Consider the following 20,186-nt stretch of genomic DNA (forward strand, 5'->3'; position numbering starts at 1 on the left):
ACCCTACATGGCCACATGTCATCTCCCCTATCATTATTCTCCCCCTCTATCATTTCACTTTCTTGCTATTCCTCTAAAAGGCCAAATATGGCCCTACCTCAGATCACTTGTACTTTGTTGTTCTCCCTGCTTGGAATGTTCTTTCTGCAGATATCCACATGGCTCACTGCTTCATTTCACTTGGGTCTCTATTTAAATGTTATCACTTAAGAAAGGCCTTCTCTGTCACATTCTGTCCCCTTACAATGCCTTAGTTTTCTTCATAGCATTTATTTCCATTCTTATTGCTTATTTATTATTTATCTTCTTCTCTACTAGATTTTGATCTTTAGATTCTATAAGTGTCTGTTCTTAATAATTAGATGAATTAGTAATTAAATACTCGACAGCAATGGTAACAATGAGCATTTGTGTCTTCTACTTGACTTTAAAATGAATTCCAGTATTTTACCACTAAGTATATTCGGTATAGGTGTTAACAGATATCATTAATCAGGTTAAGAAAGTTATTCTTAGTTTGTTATGAGTGTCTAATTGTGCACAGATGTTATATTTTTATCAATTACTTTTACTGCATCTCTTGATACAATTATATGTTTTTTTTCCTTCCATCTGTGATAAGATTAAACCACAGGTTTTTTTCTGGAAAACTTGCACTTAGACATAATATATAACATACAAATTTTAAAAACACATTGCTAGATTTGGTTTGCCAAAAGTTTATTTAGGACTTTGACTTTCAAAAAAGTGAGACTGGACCACCATTTATTTTTCTTTATTCACTGACCTTCTCTAATCATGGTATTAAGGTTATATTTATTTCATTAAACAAATTAAGGGGGCTTCCTTCTTTCTTCAGTCTCTTAGTTTGTATGAGATAGGCTTTACTGCTGCCTTGAAGTTTTGACAGAATACTAGGAAAGCCACCTGGGCCTGGGAGTTTTGTTTTTGCGGGTAGAATTTTAAACCTAAAATTCCTTTAATGAATATATGTCTGTTCAGTTTTTCTATTTCTGAGACAACTCTTAGAAGCTTATTAATTGCATCATTCAAATATTCTGTATCATCTAATCCCAAACTTTTTAATGTCATTAAACTTTTCTACTAACATTTATAGATTTGTTAATTTCCTTGGAATTTTGTCAAAATACATATATATAAACTCACACATATATGTACACACATTTTAGAAGTCTTATCTCCTTAGCAAATTGTTCTTTTTTATTATAATGGCCCTCTTTAGCCCTAAAAATGTTATTAGCTTTAGTGTGCGTATTTTCCTTAACATCAATATGTTTATACCTGCTCTGAGTATTTGTCTAGTACAGTAGTTACCCCTTATCATGAAGGATAGGTTCAGGCATACCAGTGAACGCTCCAAGTCAGATAGTACCGAGCCTTATATATACTATGTTGTTTTCTATACGTACATACCTATGATAAAGTTTAATTTATAAATTAGGCACAGTAAGCGATTAATAACAATAACTAAAATAGAACAATTATAACATTGTACTGTAATAAAAGTTATGTGAATGTGGTTTCTCTCTAAAAATATCTTATTGTATTGTACTTATCTTTTCCCTTGAAGGACGCTTTTTACGGCTTCTCTTTGGCATATCCGAATTGCCAGCATTACTACTCTTGTAATAAGGGATACCTGAACACAAGCACTGCAATATCATGACAGTCAGTCTGATAACCAAGAAAGCTACTAAGTGACAAATAGGCAAATAGTGTATACAGCATGGATACATCAGACAAAGTGATGATTCACATTCTAGGTGGGGCAAATGAGACAGCTCAAGATTCCATCACACTACTCAGAATGGCACTTAATATAATACTTACAAATTGATTATTTCTGGAATTTTCCAATTAGTATTTCCAGATAGAGGTTGCCCGAGAGGCAACTAAAAGCGCAGAAATCAAAACCGTGAATGAGAGGGAACTATAATATATGTTTTCCATGTTTTACTTTCTCCCATTCTATTTTGATCGATTTTAGGTGTGACTCTTAAAAATATCATTTAAATTTAAAAGAATAAATAAGACCTGATCATCTCTGTTATTTAAAGTTAAGTTCTATCCATTTATATTTATGGCAACTACAGATATTGTTTTAATTCTACCATCTTATTTTGTGCTTCCTATTTATTGTGTTTTTTCTTCATTACTTTTCTCTTGCCTTTTATTGACCTTTCCTTTTTACTCCTCAACTAATACAAAAGTCTATTTGTAACCTTTTAGGGGTTCCCTTACATTTTCCTTCAATATTTTTTGGAAGATTTTCCGCAACGAAAAACCTAGCTTATATATACTAACAAATACAATATTCTTCTAAAGAATTAAACAACTATATGTACCACTTACTTTCAATTCATATCTGACATGGTTAGAACCACTACTTCTACTGAAATCTTATTTGGCTGCAAAATAGACTACGGTGGTCACAAATTTACATAAAGAAAGAAAACTTTCAGTTTCCAGATTTTAATTACAGAATTTAATTCTATTAATAGATTCTGATGTTTCCATGTCAGTGTCTCATTATATATTTTCTTAAGAGATTTAAAAATATTTCTTACAAAGAAATCACAAATAAAGTCTTTTTATGCACATAAATAGAACCACTGTAGTGCAACAAAATATACCAACATTTCCAACATTTGATGTGGATCACTGAAACATTTAAAATTGGGATGGGAACTTCTAGATGATTTGCCATCTGTCATTTTACCCCAGAAATCCCAAGGAGAATATTACTTGAGATAGTGGTGGCCCTGACAGAAATTTTAATGTATAGCCTACTATTAAGTTAAATCTTGACTTTAGAAGAACATGATATCCCTATAGTAGCTGCTCTAATAGGTATTCTAAAAGGTCATAGAAAACCAGATGCACTACGAAGATCTGATTAAACACAGAGTGAAGGCAGTTTTCAAAGGTAATGTAATCATTCAGGAATATCCTAAACAGGAACAGACTAAGCAATACAGAGAATCCTCTCTGCTTTTACTAAGTACAAGTCTCAAAGGTATCTAGTCAAAATTTAAGAAATACTTGTATTATTAAGAAATATGGACTATTTTACTGGAAATACCACCACAAAGAAACACTTTATGGCCCTTTGGAGTGGGTAGAGAAAATGACAGCTAAAATGTAAGTGCTATATTAACTAAATCTTCTTTACTAATTTCAAATGAGTATTACTTTTTCATCAACAAATACAGACTGAAGTACACCCCTTTCACTAAAAAAAAATTTAGTAAAGGACATATAACAAAAACTAAAATATCTCTAGAAATATTTGATTTGATCCTACCTCTAAATAATCGATAAAGCTATTAATTAGCATAGAAAATGAAGAAACCTCTTCAAATCCAAAATTCATATGACTGACAGACTTAAACCCTTCCTTTTGTTCTATAAGATATCTGAGACAATAGCTAGTCAGGAAGTTATGGTTACTGACAGGGGACATAATTAATCCTAAATAGCCTTAAATTTTAAACAGTTATGGAAAGAATTGCCTTCTGCTAATGCAATACTCCTTAATGGATAATGTTACTTTTAATTATGTTCATTTCTACCATGAGTTTCTAAACCCTAATTTTAATCAGTCATATTTATATCAAGATTATGAAATCTAACATTTTAGGGTAACAGTTATAAAAAATGTTATGAAAATTTTTACTAAAAAAATAACACATTTTTGTGATGAGTATATAATTACACAAAATAACATGTGAGCTAGATTTGGAAACCCTACATAATATTTATAAATCCTCTGTATCCAAATAATTTGAAATGTAAACCTTTATCATGATGACTGTTAGTTGTCCCCAGGTATTGTAAGTCAGAATCCACACTTCCAGTTTTACCACAGATCTGTGAAAATCCAAGTTGTCCACATTTCCCAGAAAGATTTGTCTGAGTACCAGTAGCGCCTTTGGGAGGAAGGAAGGAGTAAAAGTTAGCTTTATGTCATGAATACATCTAATTTCATAAATGTTGCTGTCATTGTGTGGGAATAAATACAGAAATGTGTGAACAGTAAGCCAGGCAGGCAAGAAACAGATAAAGCTTTTGCTACTGGCAGAATTAATTAATGGCAGGGTTAAAGGACAGAAAATAGACTGGTGAAGTACAGAGAAAAGTATATTGAAAAATACAGGCAAAGGCAGTTTCTTCCTACATGCTCCCTTCTCTTACCATGGAATGTTCTTTCAGACCTGGCTTTCCTTCTTCCTAGTATTTGTAGTATACACTCTACCCAAAAAGTTCTACTGCAGAATTCTTCTACCTTCTTTTCTAACATATAACACAGCATTCACATAGCTCCCAAGCTTATTCAGGCATATTCTCCAGATTGTTTTCCCTATACTGTGGCTGATTAAGGTTATTCCTGGGCAGGGAAATAAGTCTGAATTACAGACAGTAATAATGACTTCTCTGGCATTCAGTTTATTCACGTTTAAAATGAGCTGACCCCTTGTAGTTCTGAAATTCTATAATTTTTTAAATTCTCTTCCTGTGATTTCAAGCCTTTTTATCTTCATGTACTGGACATCTTCTAAGTTAATTCTCACCTTTACACTTTGGTTATACTTTTTCCCTACCTGCAATAGTCCCTCTTGCCTCACTACCAATCACAAACCCTTCCCTTCTTTAAAGTCCAAACGCTTCCCAGGAGTTTTTGTAAACCACTTCAATACCTATGATCTTTTCCTTTCTTGAATCTCTATAGTACTCGTAATTTGTATCATCCAATCCAGCATTAGGTTATATGCTGTCTCATCATCCAGTTATTTAAAATCTGTACTATTAGGCAAGAGCTACTTAATGGTACAGAAACAATGAGCCTTATAAAAATCCAAGGTAATGGTACACGCATAACTGGGTATCTCTTTGCATTTCTTTTTCTCTGTTAAATAAACATTAAACTATATAATCATTATAACACTTCATTTATTATAAAAATATGGAATATTATTGTGTAAAGATCTATAAATTCTCCTAAGGTAATGTTTTCTAAATATTGTGTCCGAACTCATAGCCAACAAATTTCAGTAACTGGTATCATTTGGATATTAAATAAATGTTATTTACGACAAATAAATGTTATTTATTAATCTATGACAAATTCAATTTTTACTTTATAAATCATTTCCCCTTCCTATTGGTTTCATTTAGCACATTATCATTTTTCTAATTTTCTAGGTACTAAGTCTTGAGATCTTTCTCTATTCCGCTTCTTTTATATCCAGTCATCACATTTTCCTATTCCCATCTATTCCACTTGTAAACAACCTTATCACCCTAGCTTTTTTCCTTAATTAAAAAATCTTCGTTAGCTGCCTATAGCTTATAAGTATGAGCTCAAATCTTTAAGCCTAGCACAAAGGGGTGCCCCATATACCAATTTATCTTTTATTATCTAGAATGAATCTTCCTTTACACAATCTCAAGCCCATTCCTAATGCAAGCCTCTGCTCTCCTCCACACTACCTCTCTATGTGTATTGTATACATCCCCAAATGTGATACAGTTCAAGTACTATCTCCTCTTCAACACCTTTTCTAGCTAATATGGCCCATAACAATAGTCCTCTGAACTACCACAATACTTACCTTCTGTAACATTTACTTAGGCAATTAAACATCTTTCCAGTTGCTGTGGCCAAAAAACCTTACAGCACTCTTGACTTCTCTCTGTCAAACTCCACATCCAATCCATCAACAAATCATATCAACTCTACCTCTGACATACACAATCAGAATCCAAACACTTTTGACTACAGTTGCTGCTACCCTAGTCAAAGCCTCCAGCAACTCTAGCTGGGACTACTACAATAGATTCCTTGTTTTTGCCCCTGCCCACCTTGTCTACTTATATATAATGCCCAAGACAACACTGGAAAACATAAGGCAATTGATATTGCTTCTTTCCTCAAAATGATCCTCACTCAGAGTAAAATTCAAAGTTCATTCAATAGCCCACTAAGCTTTATAAATAGGAACCACTAATATCTCTTTAATTTCATTTTCTACTTTTCTTCTCCTTAACTCATTTCATTCTGGACTTACTAGCCTCTTTGATTTTTCTCAAACATGCCCCATACTCTCTGCACTTACTTCCCTCTTCCTGGAATCATTTGCTCTTCTCTCTTGATATCTATCTGGTTTACTTCAAGTATTCCTTTCTGAATATGCCTATTTCACTATATCATTTAAAACAGCCCCCTCTCCATATTCCTCTTTTCTGATTTACCTTTCTCCATTGCATCTCTTACCATCTAACCTATTATGTTTCGCACTGCTTTAATGTCTGCTTTGCTCCAAATAGAATGCAAGATCTATTAGGCAGAAAGTTCTTCCTCTTTTGTTGAAAATACATGACACAGGAGAGACTCAATAAACAAATTGTCTATTAAGCAAATACTGATTTACATTAGGACTTAAACAATTTCTGTGAGGCCTTCCAGAGTCTTATGAGACAATTTATGTCAAAGTGTCCATTCTTAACAGATCTTCAACAAATATGTATTGGATCTGAACTGCAGCCTTTGAATAAACTATGAAGTTTAGAGAAATCTTTAATTTAGTTCAACATGTCCATTACCTGCACCTGTTACTTACCAGCAGCACATGCGGGAAGAGAATCTGAGTTAAAATCCCGACTATTCTGAAATAAGTTTCTTGACACTCTTTTTCTGCTAAAACATAAATCATCATTGACTGGCATTCCTTGAGAAGGCTTTAATTTTGGAGATGGGATGAAATCATATGATGAAAACTATAAGAACAAAATAAAAAGTTAGCAGATTTGTGTTAAGTGTACTTATAATAAATGAGACAGAATTTAGACTCAATTATGATAATCAGATTGAAAGGAAAATATTAAATTTATAAAATATACAATGATATAAATAAATATTCACACATAGTATGGTACACTAACAGTATTTTTATTCTATAATAGAAATAGCATTTTTTTCCTCTTTCTTACTACTTCACACCAAATCTTTTCTGTATCTTACCTCGCCTACAGTACATATCTGGCACTTAGGAAGGAAAGAATAGCAATAATAAAAAGAGTTCAATGACAACTTGAATAGAAAAAAGAACATTTTTGATTCAGCAGCATAGCCTGCCACACTATGCCATCTGTATTTTAGCATTAGACAATAAATTGATGACTAAAGGTCACTGAACGAGCGAGCATCCCACTTTACTATTCTTACTGAGGCAGATTTATTATTCATAATCTGCAATCCAGATGTAAATTACAGTCCAGATGGTCATGGTTCCCTTCAAAATAGTTTATGATAGTATTGGACCAGTGTTAGTTTCTTACTGTTGATAAATGGTTATGTACGATGGCAACATTAGAAGCTAGGGGAAGGGTTGTGTAACAAGTCTCTGAACCATCTTTAAAATCTTTGAATAATTTATTTCAAAATAAAGTTTTTTACATGATAAAATAAATAGTTTATGACAGGCCTTTCAGTTAAAAAAAAGTACATAAAACTTTATATATATCCGGTACTTGACAGTTTCCAATTTTTTTTCACATACCCCCTTTGATCCTTAAGGTACAAAAGTGCCAGGATAGAATTTTGAAGTTCTATCTAATCATAGTTAAAGAACTAGATGAGAGCATGAGTCAAGTGTTCAGAATTCTTCACCAATGACAACCTCAATTGTTCTGGATCACTTCACATTCAACATGGCTGCAGAACATTTAAAATATTGAGTAAACAGACAAGAAATTATACTTACTGTCTACATATTTATTTGGAGCCTAACAGACACAATCAAATCTAGACATCTGTGGCAACCTATAGCCTTCTCAATAATGCTTTTTCGCAAACTTTGCTAATTATCAAATAGCATTAAAATGTAATAAAATTAAAGCAATGTCTATTTACAAACTTTTTAGCTACTTGACAATTAAAAGATTATAAACTACCAAATATGCCTTAGGGAACTTGTTATTCCTCATCAAATTTTGTGTAAAACCTGTTAACCCCTTCAAAAATTAACCCAGAAAATACCAATGGTAAAAAAAAAAGGAATGCCCCAGATAAAAAGGCCTGACTTTACTTTCTCAAAATCTAATATTATAATTTCTATGACTGTTATAAAGTAGTCAGTATTAAAATGACACATGGAATAAAAATGAAAACAATTATAGCCAATTTCTGATAGATACATTTAAAGACATGGTTAAAATAGTGAGTATTCCAGAACTAATTCTCTAGCATCAACTACATTTTACATTAGATTTACTCTGTAACTAATTTCTGCTTAGAGAAGAGAACATTAATAGGTATGCCCGATACAACAACTAGAGGCAGTGGTGATGGGGATAAAGGGATAGTGGTAGTGTTAGAGAATGTGTGTGAGTGTGAAATTTTCAAGAATCTAGGAGAAATCAGTTGGGAATTAAATTTTGCTACAGAAAATTCTACAAATATTTGAAAGCACAATATAGGGCACACCAATTATTATTAACATGAGAAGCCCTTTGTGATCTCTCCTAAAAGTAGTCAAATGGTTTTTCATCAGGATAAGCTTTAATGAACCAAACAATGAATAAAAGGAAAGGGAAGTGAGTTAAAGAAAAAATTAGATCTAAATTTATAAAATGTGAAAGTCTGTTTAGAGCATCTTTTGACTCTTTAGGAACATGAGACAGAGTTTGTGGTCTTTAAAGTTAATATCTAAAAATTTAATTCCTTTAATTCCTTACAGTTATAGTAAATAAAAACATTATAAAAGGTGTCACACTTAATATTAACAATGATTTGAAATTCAGTCTTACCTACTATTTTAATCTTGCTGCTTATTATTCCTTAACCTTTGCATTTGATTCCTCGTATATTTTTCATAAAAAGGTCATAAAATGAACTAATGCATTTTATTTCAGCTTTTGGCAAGGGGTCTAAAAACACAAAAATAATTTAATTCTATTTTAGTAGACTTAGTAACAAATTATCAGGAAAAGGCCTTTTAATAGCTAATGCTCTCAGAAATCACCTACACTACTGCCTTTATTGAACTACTACTAAACTTGATCTCCAGTTTCTGGAGGCTTTGCTCTTCTACAAGTTCTTTCTGGTTTTACCTAGACTGCAACCTTGCCCATTCATTAGCAGTGGCCATTGAAAAATTTCTTCCAATTACCTAAAGTCACCTTCTGGAATATCTTTGTGTGCTTTTTTCCAAATCGCTTTCTATGCACACTTTAAGAAAATATAGTTGTGAAACTATACTTAAAGTTTTATATGCCACTTCTGCACTTAACATCATAGGAAAAGTATTTCCCAAGTGTTACAATCTCTCATAAGAGCTATAAACTTTAATTGCAAAAGTAGTAATTGCTTATTGTGAAAAAACGAAAACAATATAGATATAAAATATAAAATGAAATTCTTCTTTGGCATCCCATTTCACTAGAATCCTATTAATAAACTCTGTCAAACTTGTCTTTCTCTACATGTAAGCATTCTTCAATAAGCTATTTTTAAAAAGTAAAAATAGGTCACAAAATACTCTGGTACATACTAAGTAATCAGCATATTGTAGACATCCTTTCATGTTAATCCACACATATCTTATTCTTTTTAAATGGTTGCCCTGTATTCCACATTATCGATGGACTCATAGTTCCCTACTAATGGACATTTTCCATGTCACAACTTTTCACTATTACAATCTTGTAGTGAACATTGTTATGCACATATCCTGAATTGTTAGGTCTAAGGATATAAACTGTTTTTAAAGGCTGCATGATAGTCTTTTTTTAAAAAAAAAATTATTGTATTTACTTATTTATATATATATTTATTTATTTATATTTTATTTATTTTTCCCCCCTCTCCCCCTCTCCTCTGGTAACTACTAGTCCATTGTCCATGTCCATAAGTTGCATAAAATTCTATTGACTAGATATGCCATTCTCCTATTATGGAACATTTATTTAGGTTGGTTCCAAAAAATTTTTAACATTGTTGAAGAAGTTTCAGTGAGAGAAATGGCATATGTCTGGCTTAAGATAGTAGTGCTGGAAGGAGACCAGCAGACCTGAGAAAGACTGTCATATACATTACACAGCTAAAATATATTTTCTTAAAACAACTAAAATATTCTCCTTGATATCCTTAGGCTTCCTATACAAGGGCAGGATACCCAGATTGCACTCTTTGCAACTGTCAGCTAAGCATTTTACCCATAAAATGTGCAAACAAGACTTATATTGTCTCTAATACTTTTTCCTTTTCTCATTTCTGGCTTTTCCTTAATTTAGTCTATTCTCTGACTCTCTTACATGTAAGAAAACAAACTGCAAAATAATAAAGCAAATGTTTCTGACTCCTTGTTTGATGTTTATTTCTGCAGGTTTCACTAATATACTGCCCTTCTGGGTCCTACCATGAGAATCGAACACATGGCCTGAAAGTGCACCTTTTCTGAGACTTGGATGGACCCTTGAGTCCTCAGTTAACCTTTCCTCGTATAATTAAATAAACAATATGGCTCATACAGTGAATCTGATTCTGGGCAAAGCCTGCTTCTGGTTCTGACTTTGAGCAACATGGACAATAGTTTGTTTACACACAGATAGCAGCAGTGGTGGAAATGAGTTTTCATTTTATAGTCTAACCATTCAGTGATTTCTGCTGGATGACATTACCCTGTTCAGGAGGCAGCTGACACAGAATCTGGAATTTTGTTTCCTTATTGGTGTGTTCTATTTATGTTTGTTTTAAACTTCTTCCACCAAAAACTTAAGATTTCTTTCATGTTCACTTATTATAGGCCCAATACCTGTCAATATCTACAAAAATCAAAATCTTATACTAAGGATGAAAGGTAACAAAACTTGTAACATTCAATGACCAGCTTTCTTCAATTTCTCTAAATAATTAACTGCAAATTAACATTACCTTAGAATTCTAAAGCTAAAGATAGTAAAGAAACTTAACTATAAATTAAACAACCTTAGAAAAATTATAGTTTCCAAAAGCCAAACCAAACAATATTTAATAGTTTTTAATATTAGTATGACATAATTATTTGTGCAAACTTGAACTCTTCCCTCAGGAAAAGCCTAATTAAATTAAAAGTCTTAAATTTCCTATGCAAGTTCGGAAGTTACAAGTTAGATAAATTTAACATCATCCCTTTTCAAAATATAAAACTATAAAATTGTGTCATCAGTTAAATTGTATAATAAATATTACTATGAAAAGAATCAATTCTTATAATGCCAGAAATCTGACAATGGTTAATATATTAGCTTATGTTGTAATTTTCAGACCCTTAGTTATTCATAAGATCTTAAGCTAATATATAATGAAATTAATAAAAAATCTTTAGAACCCGAACAATTTCTAATAATAAAAATGCAAATCATGGGTCACCAAATATGTTTTTAATTTACTCTTGTCTCATACATTATAGAATAGCCATCGAACAGTTTAAAGGATATATAAATACCTTTGGATGTTATATATATGTTTATTTTGTCACTAAAATCACAATAAAAAAGATAAGAAATGTGTACTCATGAAGAGAATGAAAGGATGGTGCTTGGTTACTGACTTTTAGTTTTTTCTGCGTCTGTGAGGAAACAAAAGTTGGTTTCTTTAGGTTAGGTTGTATTTAACAGCTACAGCTAACACAACCTTAGGTAAAAAAAAAAGTTACAGAGAAAAATACGTAGACAAGGTAATGAGTATATTTTGTCCATTTATCAAGGAAATGGTTATAATTTTTTAAGATAGTAAAATCAATATAACATATACATTGTTTTGTTTAATATGCTTTTAAGGTTTTTTAAAATGTATTTAAAATTATTTTTAAGTTTTTAAATAGATCATCTACCCAGAATAGATATGCTTTGGAGTTGCTCATGATTTTGACAAGCATTAAAAATAAATGTTTTTCAAATTCTTCAAGCAACCCAATAAAATTTTATAAAAAGAAAATTAATGGCCACTTATTGGAAACAATCCAGCATCTAAGGATAATCTCACTTTTTAGGATTAAGTTCATACCAAATTCATTTGTGAGACTTTATTTTAACAAGATCCTGAGGCAATTCATAGGCACATTAAAGTTTGGTAAGCACTGTTCTAAAGCTGGTATCTTCTGTCTTTTGACTTACAGACACACGCATCATCCTTTTTGCTATCTCAAAATTTTTCTGTATCTTAAGTCATCTTTCTGTTGTTTTTTCCTTCAGGTCCAGAGGAAAAGTCTTCCTCCTTTGTTCCAAAGCTAACCTCTCTATATACCTGTTTTCATGACTCATTCGGTCTTTATTTAGGGACATTCCTTGCCTTTCTCTCTCAAATATGATTCTAGAGTATGATTATTGGGAATAAATCATATATATCTTGCACATCTAACATCTACCACAGGACAAAACACAGAGTAGGCATGCTGAATTCACATGGGTCTCCTTTCTCTGCCTCTTTCAAATCAAGTGTTTATTTTAAAATAAAACACAAGAATCATTCATCCTGCTATATCTCGCTTGGTCTTTTCTTTCACTGAAAAATCCTTAGCTATTTTCTCATTTAACAGATAGTGTTGATACTGATTGTGGACACAACACCATAGTACTATTACAAAGATGAAAACAAAACAGTCCCTACTATCACAGTGCTTACCATCACAGAAGACAAAGAGATATGGCTCACATGTACTAAATACCAAAAGAAGAAAAAATACTGTGTAGTGCTTTAAAGAGTAGTCTGTAAACTCACACTTGTTTTTGCACATAGCGAATGATAAAAAAGATGTCGAATAAATGCTTATTGCCTGTGTTTCCTTATCAATTCACCTCATAAACTTTTAAATTTGGTCTGTCTATAACACTCTTCTAAAACCACTCTTTTCTATGTCTCAATGACCTTCCAATAACCAAATCCTCTTTCTTGAAAAAAACTACAGACCTAGTAATTACATACACATAAAGCTAGTATGCTCCTTTTTAGAGAAAGTTACTGACTCTTAACTACATTGTAGAAAATCTGTTAGGAAAAGTATAGCTAATATGATAGCTAGCTAGCTACATCTGATTGCTTGATCTCACTAACCCATTTAAATACTCACAAAAACAAAGAAAGAGATGCAAAGTTAGAACAACATCACAAGAATCTGGTTACCAGTCGATGCGATGTTAGGGACCAAAAAGAATTGACTAAGTGGTAGAAACAAAAACAGAATTAAAAAGTCTAAATATTCAAAAGTAAGAGAACAGTTAAACAGACTATGCTATTATACGATCTCATATTGATCAGTCATTAAAGATCCTGCTACAGATCATTTGACGTTAGAGAAAAAAATGTTCATGCTAAAGTAAGTAAAAAGGAGAGACTTTCATGTATGGAAAAAAGAATCTATACCTATATACATAAATTGAAATGATACTTGAAGTACAAGCAATAAAATATTCACTGCAGGCCTTTCTTAGTAGTAGGATTGCTGAAACATTTCAACTTCTCTTGGTAATTTTTTAATATTTTCCAAATTTTCAATAATAAGTACATATAATATTTTACAATCAGAAGGATTATCAAGAGGAAATTAAGAAAGATAAAATTAAAAGTACCAAAAATTATTTTATAAGTAGCAGGTTGAATATATAAGAACAAGTCATGCTTTTCAGTTTTTGTTCTCTTCAATCTGTCCTGCATTTAACAGTACTGATATATTTCCTAAAACTCTCTACTTCACTTCTAAAACCTTGCTCTGTTTTGGTTCTCTTCCAAATCTTAGGCATCCTTTCTCCTTGCCTTGTTTGGTTCTATCTCCTACTGCGATTCCCCCTACATGGGGATGCATGCATGCCAAGATTGAGTGTTCAGCACTCTGCTCTTCCCTATATGCTCTTCAACAAAGAGTCCATTCATTCTCACAGTTTCAGCAATTACTTCTCAGGACATGACTTCCAAGATCTAAATCTCTAGTTCTTTCCTTTACCTCTTGAATAGTTTTCAAACTCAACTGGAATAGTTTACCTTTCTACACCTAAAATTTATTTCCCCCCAAATTAACTTCCTCTTTTAGCATCTTCCCATGTATATCCATGAACTATTATGCATTTTGTCAGCTCATTCAAATTTTAGCTATCCCTCTTTCTCTCCCTCTCTTCAATACTGTCACTAAATCTTTTGAAATATCTCTTACATTCATCACTTTCTTTCCAGTCTCATCCAGCCGCCCTGCCAATCCACATAAATATCAGCACCTCACACCTAAAGCAGTCCAATAAAAGTATAATTGATCCTGTCTCTAGTCTCTAGCTTCTCTAAGAAACAGCCCCCCATGCATTACTGCCATTAATTTTCCTAAAACACTGCTTAAAAAATAAATAAAACAAAAAAACATATAAACAAATAAATGAACATAAGCAACCCTGTAGTCACAAATCACTGTCTAACAGGCTAAACTCTTGAGCCTGGTATTCAAGAGTCTCCAATCTAGGCACTGCCTGCCTCCCTCTTCTATAACCTTGTTTTCTACTACTACACTACAAAAATCGTACTTCTAAGCAAACTAGTCTATTTATCTTCAGAACAGAAGTATGTAATTTAAACATTTATGAGTTTTTCTGGAAGCTTTGCTATTTAATGTCACCAACCAATGTTACGTATGAACAAGATTAATGGTAGACTGCAAATGTTACAGCAGAGCCTGGTCAATAGCCAGTGCAAATCAGTCTGAGGGCCACGACATTCTGGAAAGGGCAAACTATGGAGCCAGTAAAAAGATCACTGGTTGCCTGGACTTAGGGAGGGAGTGAGAGAAGGATTAAAAGGTAGAGCACTATTCTCTATTTTAATGGTGGATATAGGACATGGATATATTTGTCCAAACTCACAGACTGTAAATCCTAATGTAAACTATAGACTTGGGTAATAATGATGTGTCAGTCCAGGTTAATCAATTTTAACAATGTACCACTGTGGTGTTGGTAGTGTGTGTGTATGTAATGTGGAAGGCTGTGCATATGTAGGGGCAGGGGAGTATATGGGAAACCTCTGTACTTTCTGTTCCAATTTTGCTGTGAACCTAAAACTGCTCTAAAAAATGTTTATTAATTTAACTATATGTATACTTTATATGATTTACTCTACATACACTTTAAAAAACTGCACACATAAAAATATTTAAATATTTAATACCTGTCCTTTAAGATAATTTCTAATGCAGTTCTTTTACAGCCTATTTCTGAGCAAGAAGCTATAACTTACTTTATGGGATGTTTTAATTTCACCAAAGCATCTTTCAAAAGCAACATATGTCTACACTGGAATTTCAGAAGTGGACTTATTTTCAGATTTCTGGTGCTTTCGCCAGCACCAGAATCTTCTTAATACACCAACATTTCGGACTTGACATGTAACAGGCAGTGCTATGATCGATGTTTAAAGACAATCACCCACTGCCAGCTAATGTTCACAACACATGAGGAATAACCATAAAACTAGGTTATGTGATTTTTTAAAAATTGACAAACTCTGAGAGGGAACACTAAGTTCACCTCCATCCCTTTGTGGTCTATCACAAAAAGTCTTAACTACTTATTTGTAAAAATGATCTCAATACTCTGCTTCTGCCTACTTTTTCAGTACCACCTTCTGCTACTTTCTACCAAATACCTTGTTCAGCTATGCAGAAACTCACCATTTCTTCTTCATTTGCTAAGTCCTTTCATAATTCCGTGTCTCTAAATATATATTATTTGTTCTGAAATTCACTAGGCCTCCTCCACACTTAGCAAACTCTTTTTCATTTTTCATCAAACTATTTGAATCATAATCGTCCAGAAAACAATTAAGAAAAGTTTGAACACAGAACTTTGACTGCAAGATAATTCTAAACAGAAAAGAAACTGCAAAGAAATCTTGAATTTTGTCTAATAGGTAGTTAATTATTATTAGTGTAATTATTTTCCGTGTATTGTAGGATACAACATATGAATAAATATAACTGATGTTGGGAACCAGAGTTTTATTCTGGAAGAATAGAGATACAAATAAGAACTAAAAAAAGATAGAGAAGAATCACACAGTGCTGAATTTGAATCAGAGGTATCAGTTTGAATTCATCAAAAGAAAAAAAAAAAAAAGGTAATCTCTGGTTTTGTCCCATGAAAGGGCCAATCAGCAATGGTAAGCAATAGCAACGATCACATCTGTATCCAGATTTTGGCTTTTAAATTCCACTCTTCATTAAAAAGCAATTCTAGGGCTCTTGAAAAAAAAACGATCAACGTCAGGTCTGGAGCAAGAAAAGTACGAGGTAAGCCTGGGCATCATGTTATGTTTAAAAGAAGTGTTCAAACACTAAAGAGTCATGTCAAAAGACATAGGAGCCAGCCATCAAATCTGAGACTATTTTAGCATCAAAAGGAATACTGATTTAAATATTTACACATAGAATTAAAAAGAATGCTGGGTAACAAATATAGGAGAAATGCCAGAATTAAAAAAAAAAAGTTACCCTTTTTTGTACCTCCTAATATAATAAATGATGCAGGTAAGAATCATTGATGGATGCTAAGAACAGTGGGTGAAAGGTTATTGGGGTATTCAGAGGGTCTCAAAGTATCATCCTACAGATTATGTGCTAATTATAAAGAGGAAGATAAATGACTAAAATAGAATGATCTGGCTAATCACCAGCTTAATCGAAGTGATAAAATTTAGCATCACCAATAGTGGAACAGCCTGTTATTACATACTTCATGATGTGATGTAATGTGAAGTTAACAATATCTCTCTTATGCACTATTTCTGCTAAAACTGTTTACGCTGAATGTAATCGTAAGGAAACAATCAAATAAATTAAGAATGTGGGAAATTCTACAAAACTACCCCAGACTCTTTTCAAAACACTCTATCTAGAAAAACAAAGAAACAAAGAAACATATACTATTTTACACAGAAGAGATATATTATCTGCATAAACTTTGATTGGATCCTAGATAAGATGAACTACTATAAAAATTGGAGAGATTTAAATACAAGCTTTATATTAAAATATTACTGAATTACTATTTACAATATGAGGTGTGATAATGGTGTGATGGCTATAAAGAAGAATGTCATTCTTAGGAGATATATCCAGAAATATTTAGGAATGTAAAGATCTCAACACTACTTTCAAATGGTCTGGCAAATATAGAGTACACATGGCAATATAACAACTGGTAAGTATAGATGGAGTATGTGGATATTCATTGTACTATTAAGTTACCTGTAGACTTAGAATTTTCAAAATAGAAATGGGGGCGGACAGGAAAACTCAATTCAGACGTCACACCTTCTTAGAAGGCTTTTTTGACTTTTCTAAGAACTTTTTTTTTTCTAATTTCAGTATTCCCACAAGACTCTTTATATTTTTATTTTAGCTCTTAACAAATTTGTAACTACCTTTTCCCTGAACTTTGTGGAACCAGTCTCATCTTCATTCCCAGAACTTAGCTCTTTATCTGGCACCTACTAGGTATTCAATGTATGTTGTATAAAGGAGATAACTGATATGCCAAAGTGATAGGCCAAAACTGAAATCCAGGCATGGTCTATATCACATTGTTTTTAGAATTTAATCAAATCCATCAAGCAGAAACCCTATTAAACAATCCTATATGTTCTGTACCATTATAGTAGATACATTAGAATTTGAATTGATTTAAAAACCAAGCATAACAATCCTAAGCAGCCTCGCCCTTAACTCATTACAGGTATATTTTCATTTTAAATTTTTTCAGTTTCAACTCAAGGAAATTAGAGAAGGTGCATACCTGTTCTATATCCTTGGAATTGGAGGTCTGGTTTTCGCCCATGACTCCTGGCTGCTCATTTTCCCATGGCAATTTATTTTTTCCTTTTCCTGCACTTAATACCCTTCGGGTACAGACAGTTGGACTGTACGATCCATAAATTTGCATGCCATCCCTCGTGTGGTCACCACAGTGACAGTGTGCACTCTGAGTTCTGTTACCAGCCAAAAGCCAGTCTGTATCTGCTCCATGTGCCAAATGGCTTGACCTACCCTGGGCAGATGATGGCATGAGCATTGCATACTCCACAAATCCCTGTTCTGTTAACCTTGGGAGGGTTTTCCTAGCCAATCTGGCCTGCACCGCATTCATCACTCCATCTCCGTTATCTTGCAGTTCAACAGTATCCACAGCTTTGAAAAGGATGCTGGTTTTACCTGAGCCCAGAGATGATGCCAACACAGCAAAGGCTTCAAGAGCAGCTTGGCGTACCCTGCGTTTGCTATCTACAAGAGCTGGGGCAAGATCAAAAGACAGTTTGGGTAGGTCAAAATCCTCACTGGGATAGGTCAGGAGGGAGCAGATGCAAATGTTCACCACCTCCTCTCTTACTCTAGAATGCTTATGTTTGAGATGTTCCAGGAGTAAACAAAGTACCTGTTGAGGACCTACTTCCTTCATTAGCTTGAGGAAGATTTTCATGTATTCCTGTTTGATCACCAACTTGTTGTCTGCCAGCACTTTGACAGAAGCTGCTATAACTGGTCCCAAGAAGTGTTGTACCTGCTCTCCAAGGCGAATAACCAGTAAATGTAGAACCTGAAGCGTGCCATGGACCACTCTGAAGTTTGAATCGTCTAATAAATTATACAGCAAGCTAATGAAACTGACAAGGCTTGAATGAGGGGTAGAACTAGGGTTAAATCGTCCCATCACCTGTTTCAGTTCCTCAACCGCCTGAGTCCGGTTCTTATAGTCTTCCTGATCTAACAACCTTGAATGCAGTTCCTGAGGAATAATCCCAAATTTAAGATTGCTGTTGGAAAGAGTCACTGCACAGGGAAGGGGATCTTCAGGAAATCCAGAGGCTTCAAGTTCCAAGTAGTAAGGAACTTGACTGCCAAACTGGGACTCCAGGCGGCGATTGTACTGTCTCCTCAGGGCAGACGGAAGTCGAGAGATATATGATTGAAACCTCTCTTGGCCAAGTCGCTCCCCAATTTGCTGAAGTGCAGAGAATGCTGTCTCAGATTCTTCTTCTACCTCCTGATCACCAAGCTTTCTGGCTAGGGATATTATCACCTCGGTAAGATCTAGGCCGAGCAACAAATCCTCAGGAGTAAGCAAGATAGGGAACAGTAGTGCTGTGGAAGCCCTGAGCCGGGCATCGGTACTTTCTAGTCCTTGTTGTATTAGCGTTCTCAGCACTTGTCCAGAACTACGTTTCAGACATACGTGTAGGATCTGCAGCGCATCTTTCCGCAGGGCTGGATTTTCTTCTCGTAAGGAGACAACTAGTTGAGGCAGAAGGGCTATGCTAAAGGCCTCTTCCAACTGGCCTGCCTCCCCCTGACCCCGGAGAACGTCCGAGAGGAGTTGCAAGCAGAGTCGCTTCTCATCACTACCTCCTTCCACAAGCACTCGGCCCAGAGCACGATACAACGCTTCCTTACGTCGGGGGAAGCCCAGCCGACCGCCCCGCCGCGGCAAAGCAGCCTGCAAAGCCTGGAAGGCCTCAGAAGGATCTGGCGCGGTCCGGAGGAGTTGAAGGAGCCGAGTCTCCTCTTCATCTCCCCCTGACGAACCACTTCCAGACCCAGACCAACTATTTGAGATTGCCTCCGCGGGCATCAAGAAGGTCGCGGCCAGAGGTGAAGGTGTCGGGGGGCAGGAACCGTGGTCTCCTGCAGCTCCACGGCAGCAGTAATTTTTCTCGCCTCTCATGGTGCCCCTACCTCGACTATCATCAGTCCCTGGGGCAGAAAGACGACTGCAGCTCTGGAGGCGACAGGAACATTGGGCTGGAAGGGGCGGCAGTAGGAGCAGCGCGGAGGGCGCAGCCGCCATGCAGGGTCGTTAGGTGGTGGAGACTAGAGGAAACCATCGTCTCCGAAGGGCTTGATGGAACCCACCCTTCTTGTTCCTCTCCAAGCCCCAGCTGCAGAGGAAGAAAAGAAATAGCTTCAGTTAGCTGCCAGACCGCCCCCAACTCCAGGAGCCTTCGGCAAAATGGCCCCCGCCTAAGCCCCAGACCCCACAGCTACCACCGGGCGTAACCAGGGGCGCCACGTGACCAAACCGATCGCTTCCATGGTGATGTACCCAGCTTGGCCCTTTTGACCCGGAAATCAACCTGCTGTGGTGAATGCTGGGTCTTG

The 20,186-nt window shown here is 34.7% G+C and overlaps 1 protein-coding gene across 2 annotated transcripts in view; it reads right to left on the reverse strand.

Annotated features, from left to right (window-relative positions):
* The window catches only part of TOGARAM1 (TOG array regulator of axonemal microtubules 1), a 68,947-nt gene extending 48,844 nt beyond the window's left edge, over window positions 1-20,103 (reverse strand). For both annotated transcript variants that reach the window (XM_016154633.2, XM_016154632.2), the window contains exons 1-3: window positions 17,830-20,103; window positions 6,642-6,798; window positions 3,819-3,950 (exon numbers count right to left, since the gene is read on the reverse strand). In XM_016154633.2, the coding sequence (XP_016010119.2) occupies window positions 3,819-3,950; window positions 6,642-6,798; window positions 17,830-19,875 (2,335 nt within the window). In that variant the 5' untranslated portion in view covers window positions 19,876-20,103. The remainder of the gene's footprint in view (window positions 1-3,818; window positions 3,951-6,641; window positions 6,799-17,829) is intronic.
* Between the last annotated feature and the right edge of the window lie 83 nt (window positions 20,104-20,186).

The sequence above is a fragment of the Rousettus aegyptiacus genome, unplaced genomic scaffold, assembly GCF_014176215.1.
Source record: "Rousettus aegyptiacus isolate mRouAeg1 unplaced genomic scaffold, mRouAeg1.p scaffold_m13_p_3, whole genome shotgun sequence".
NCBI classification, from domain to species: domain Eukaryota; kingdom Metazoa; phylum Chordata; class Mammalia; order Chiroptera; family Pteropodidae; genus Rousettus; species Rousettus aegyptiacus.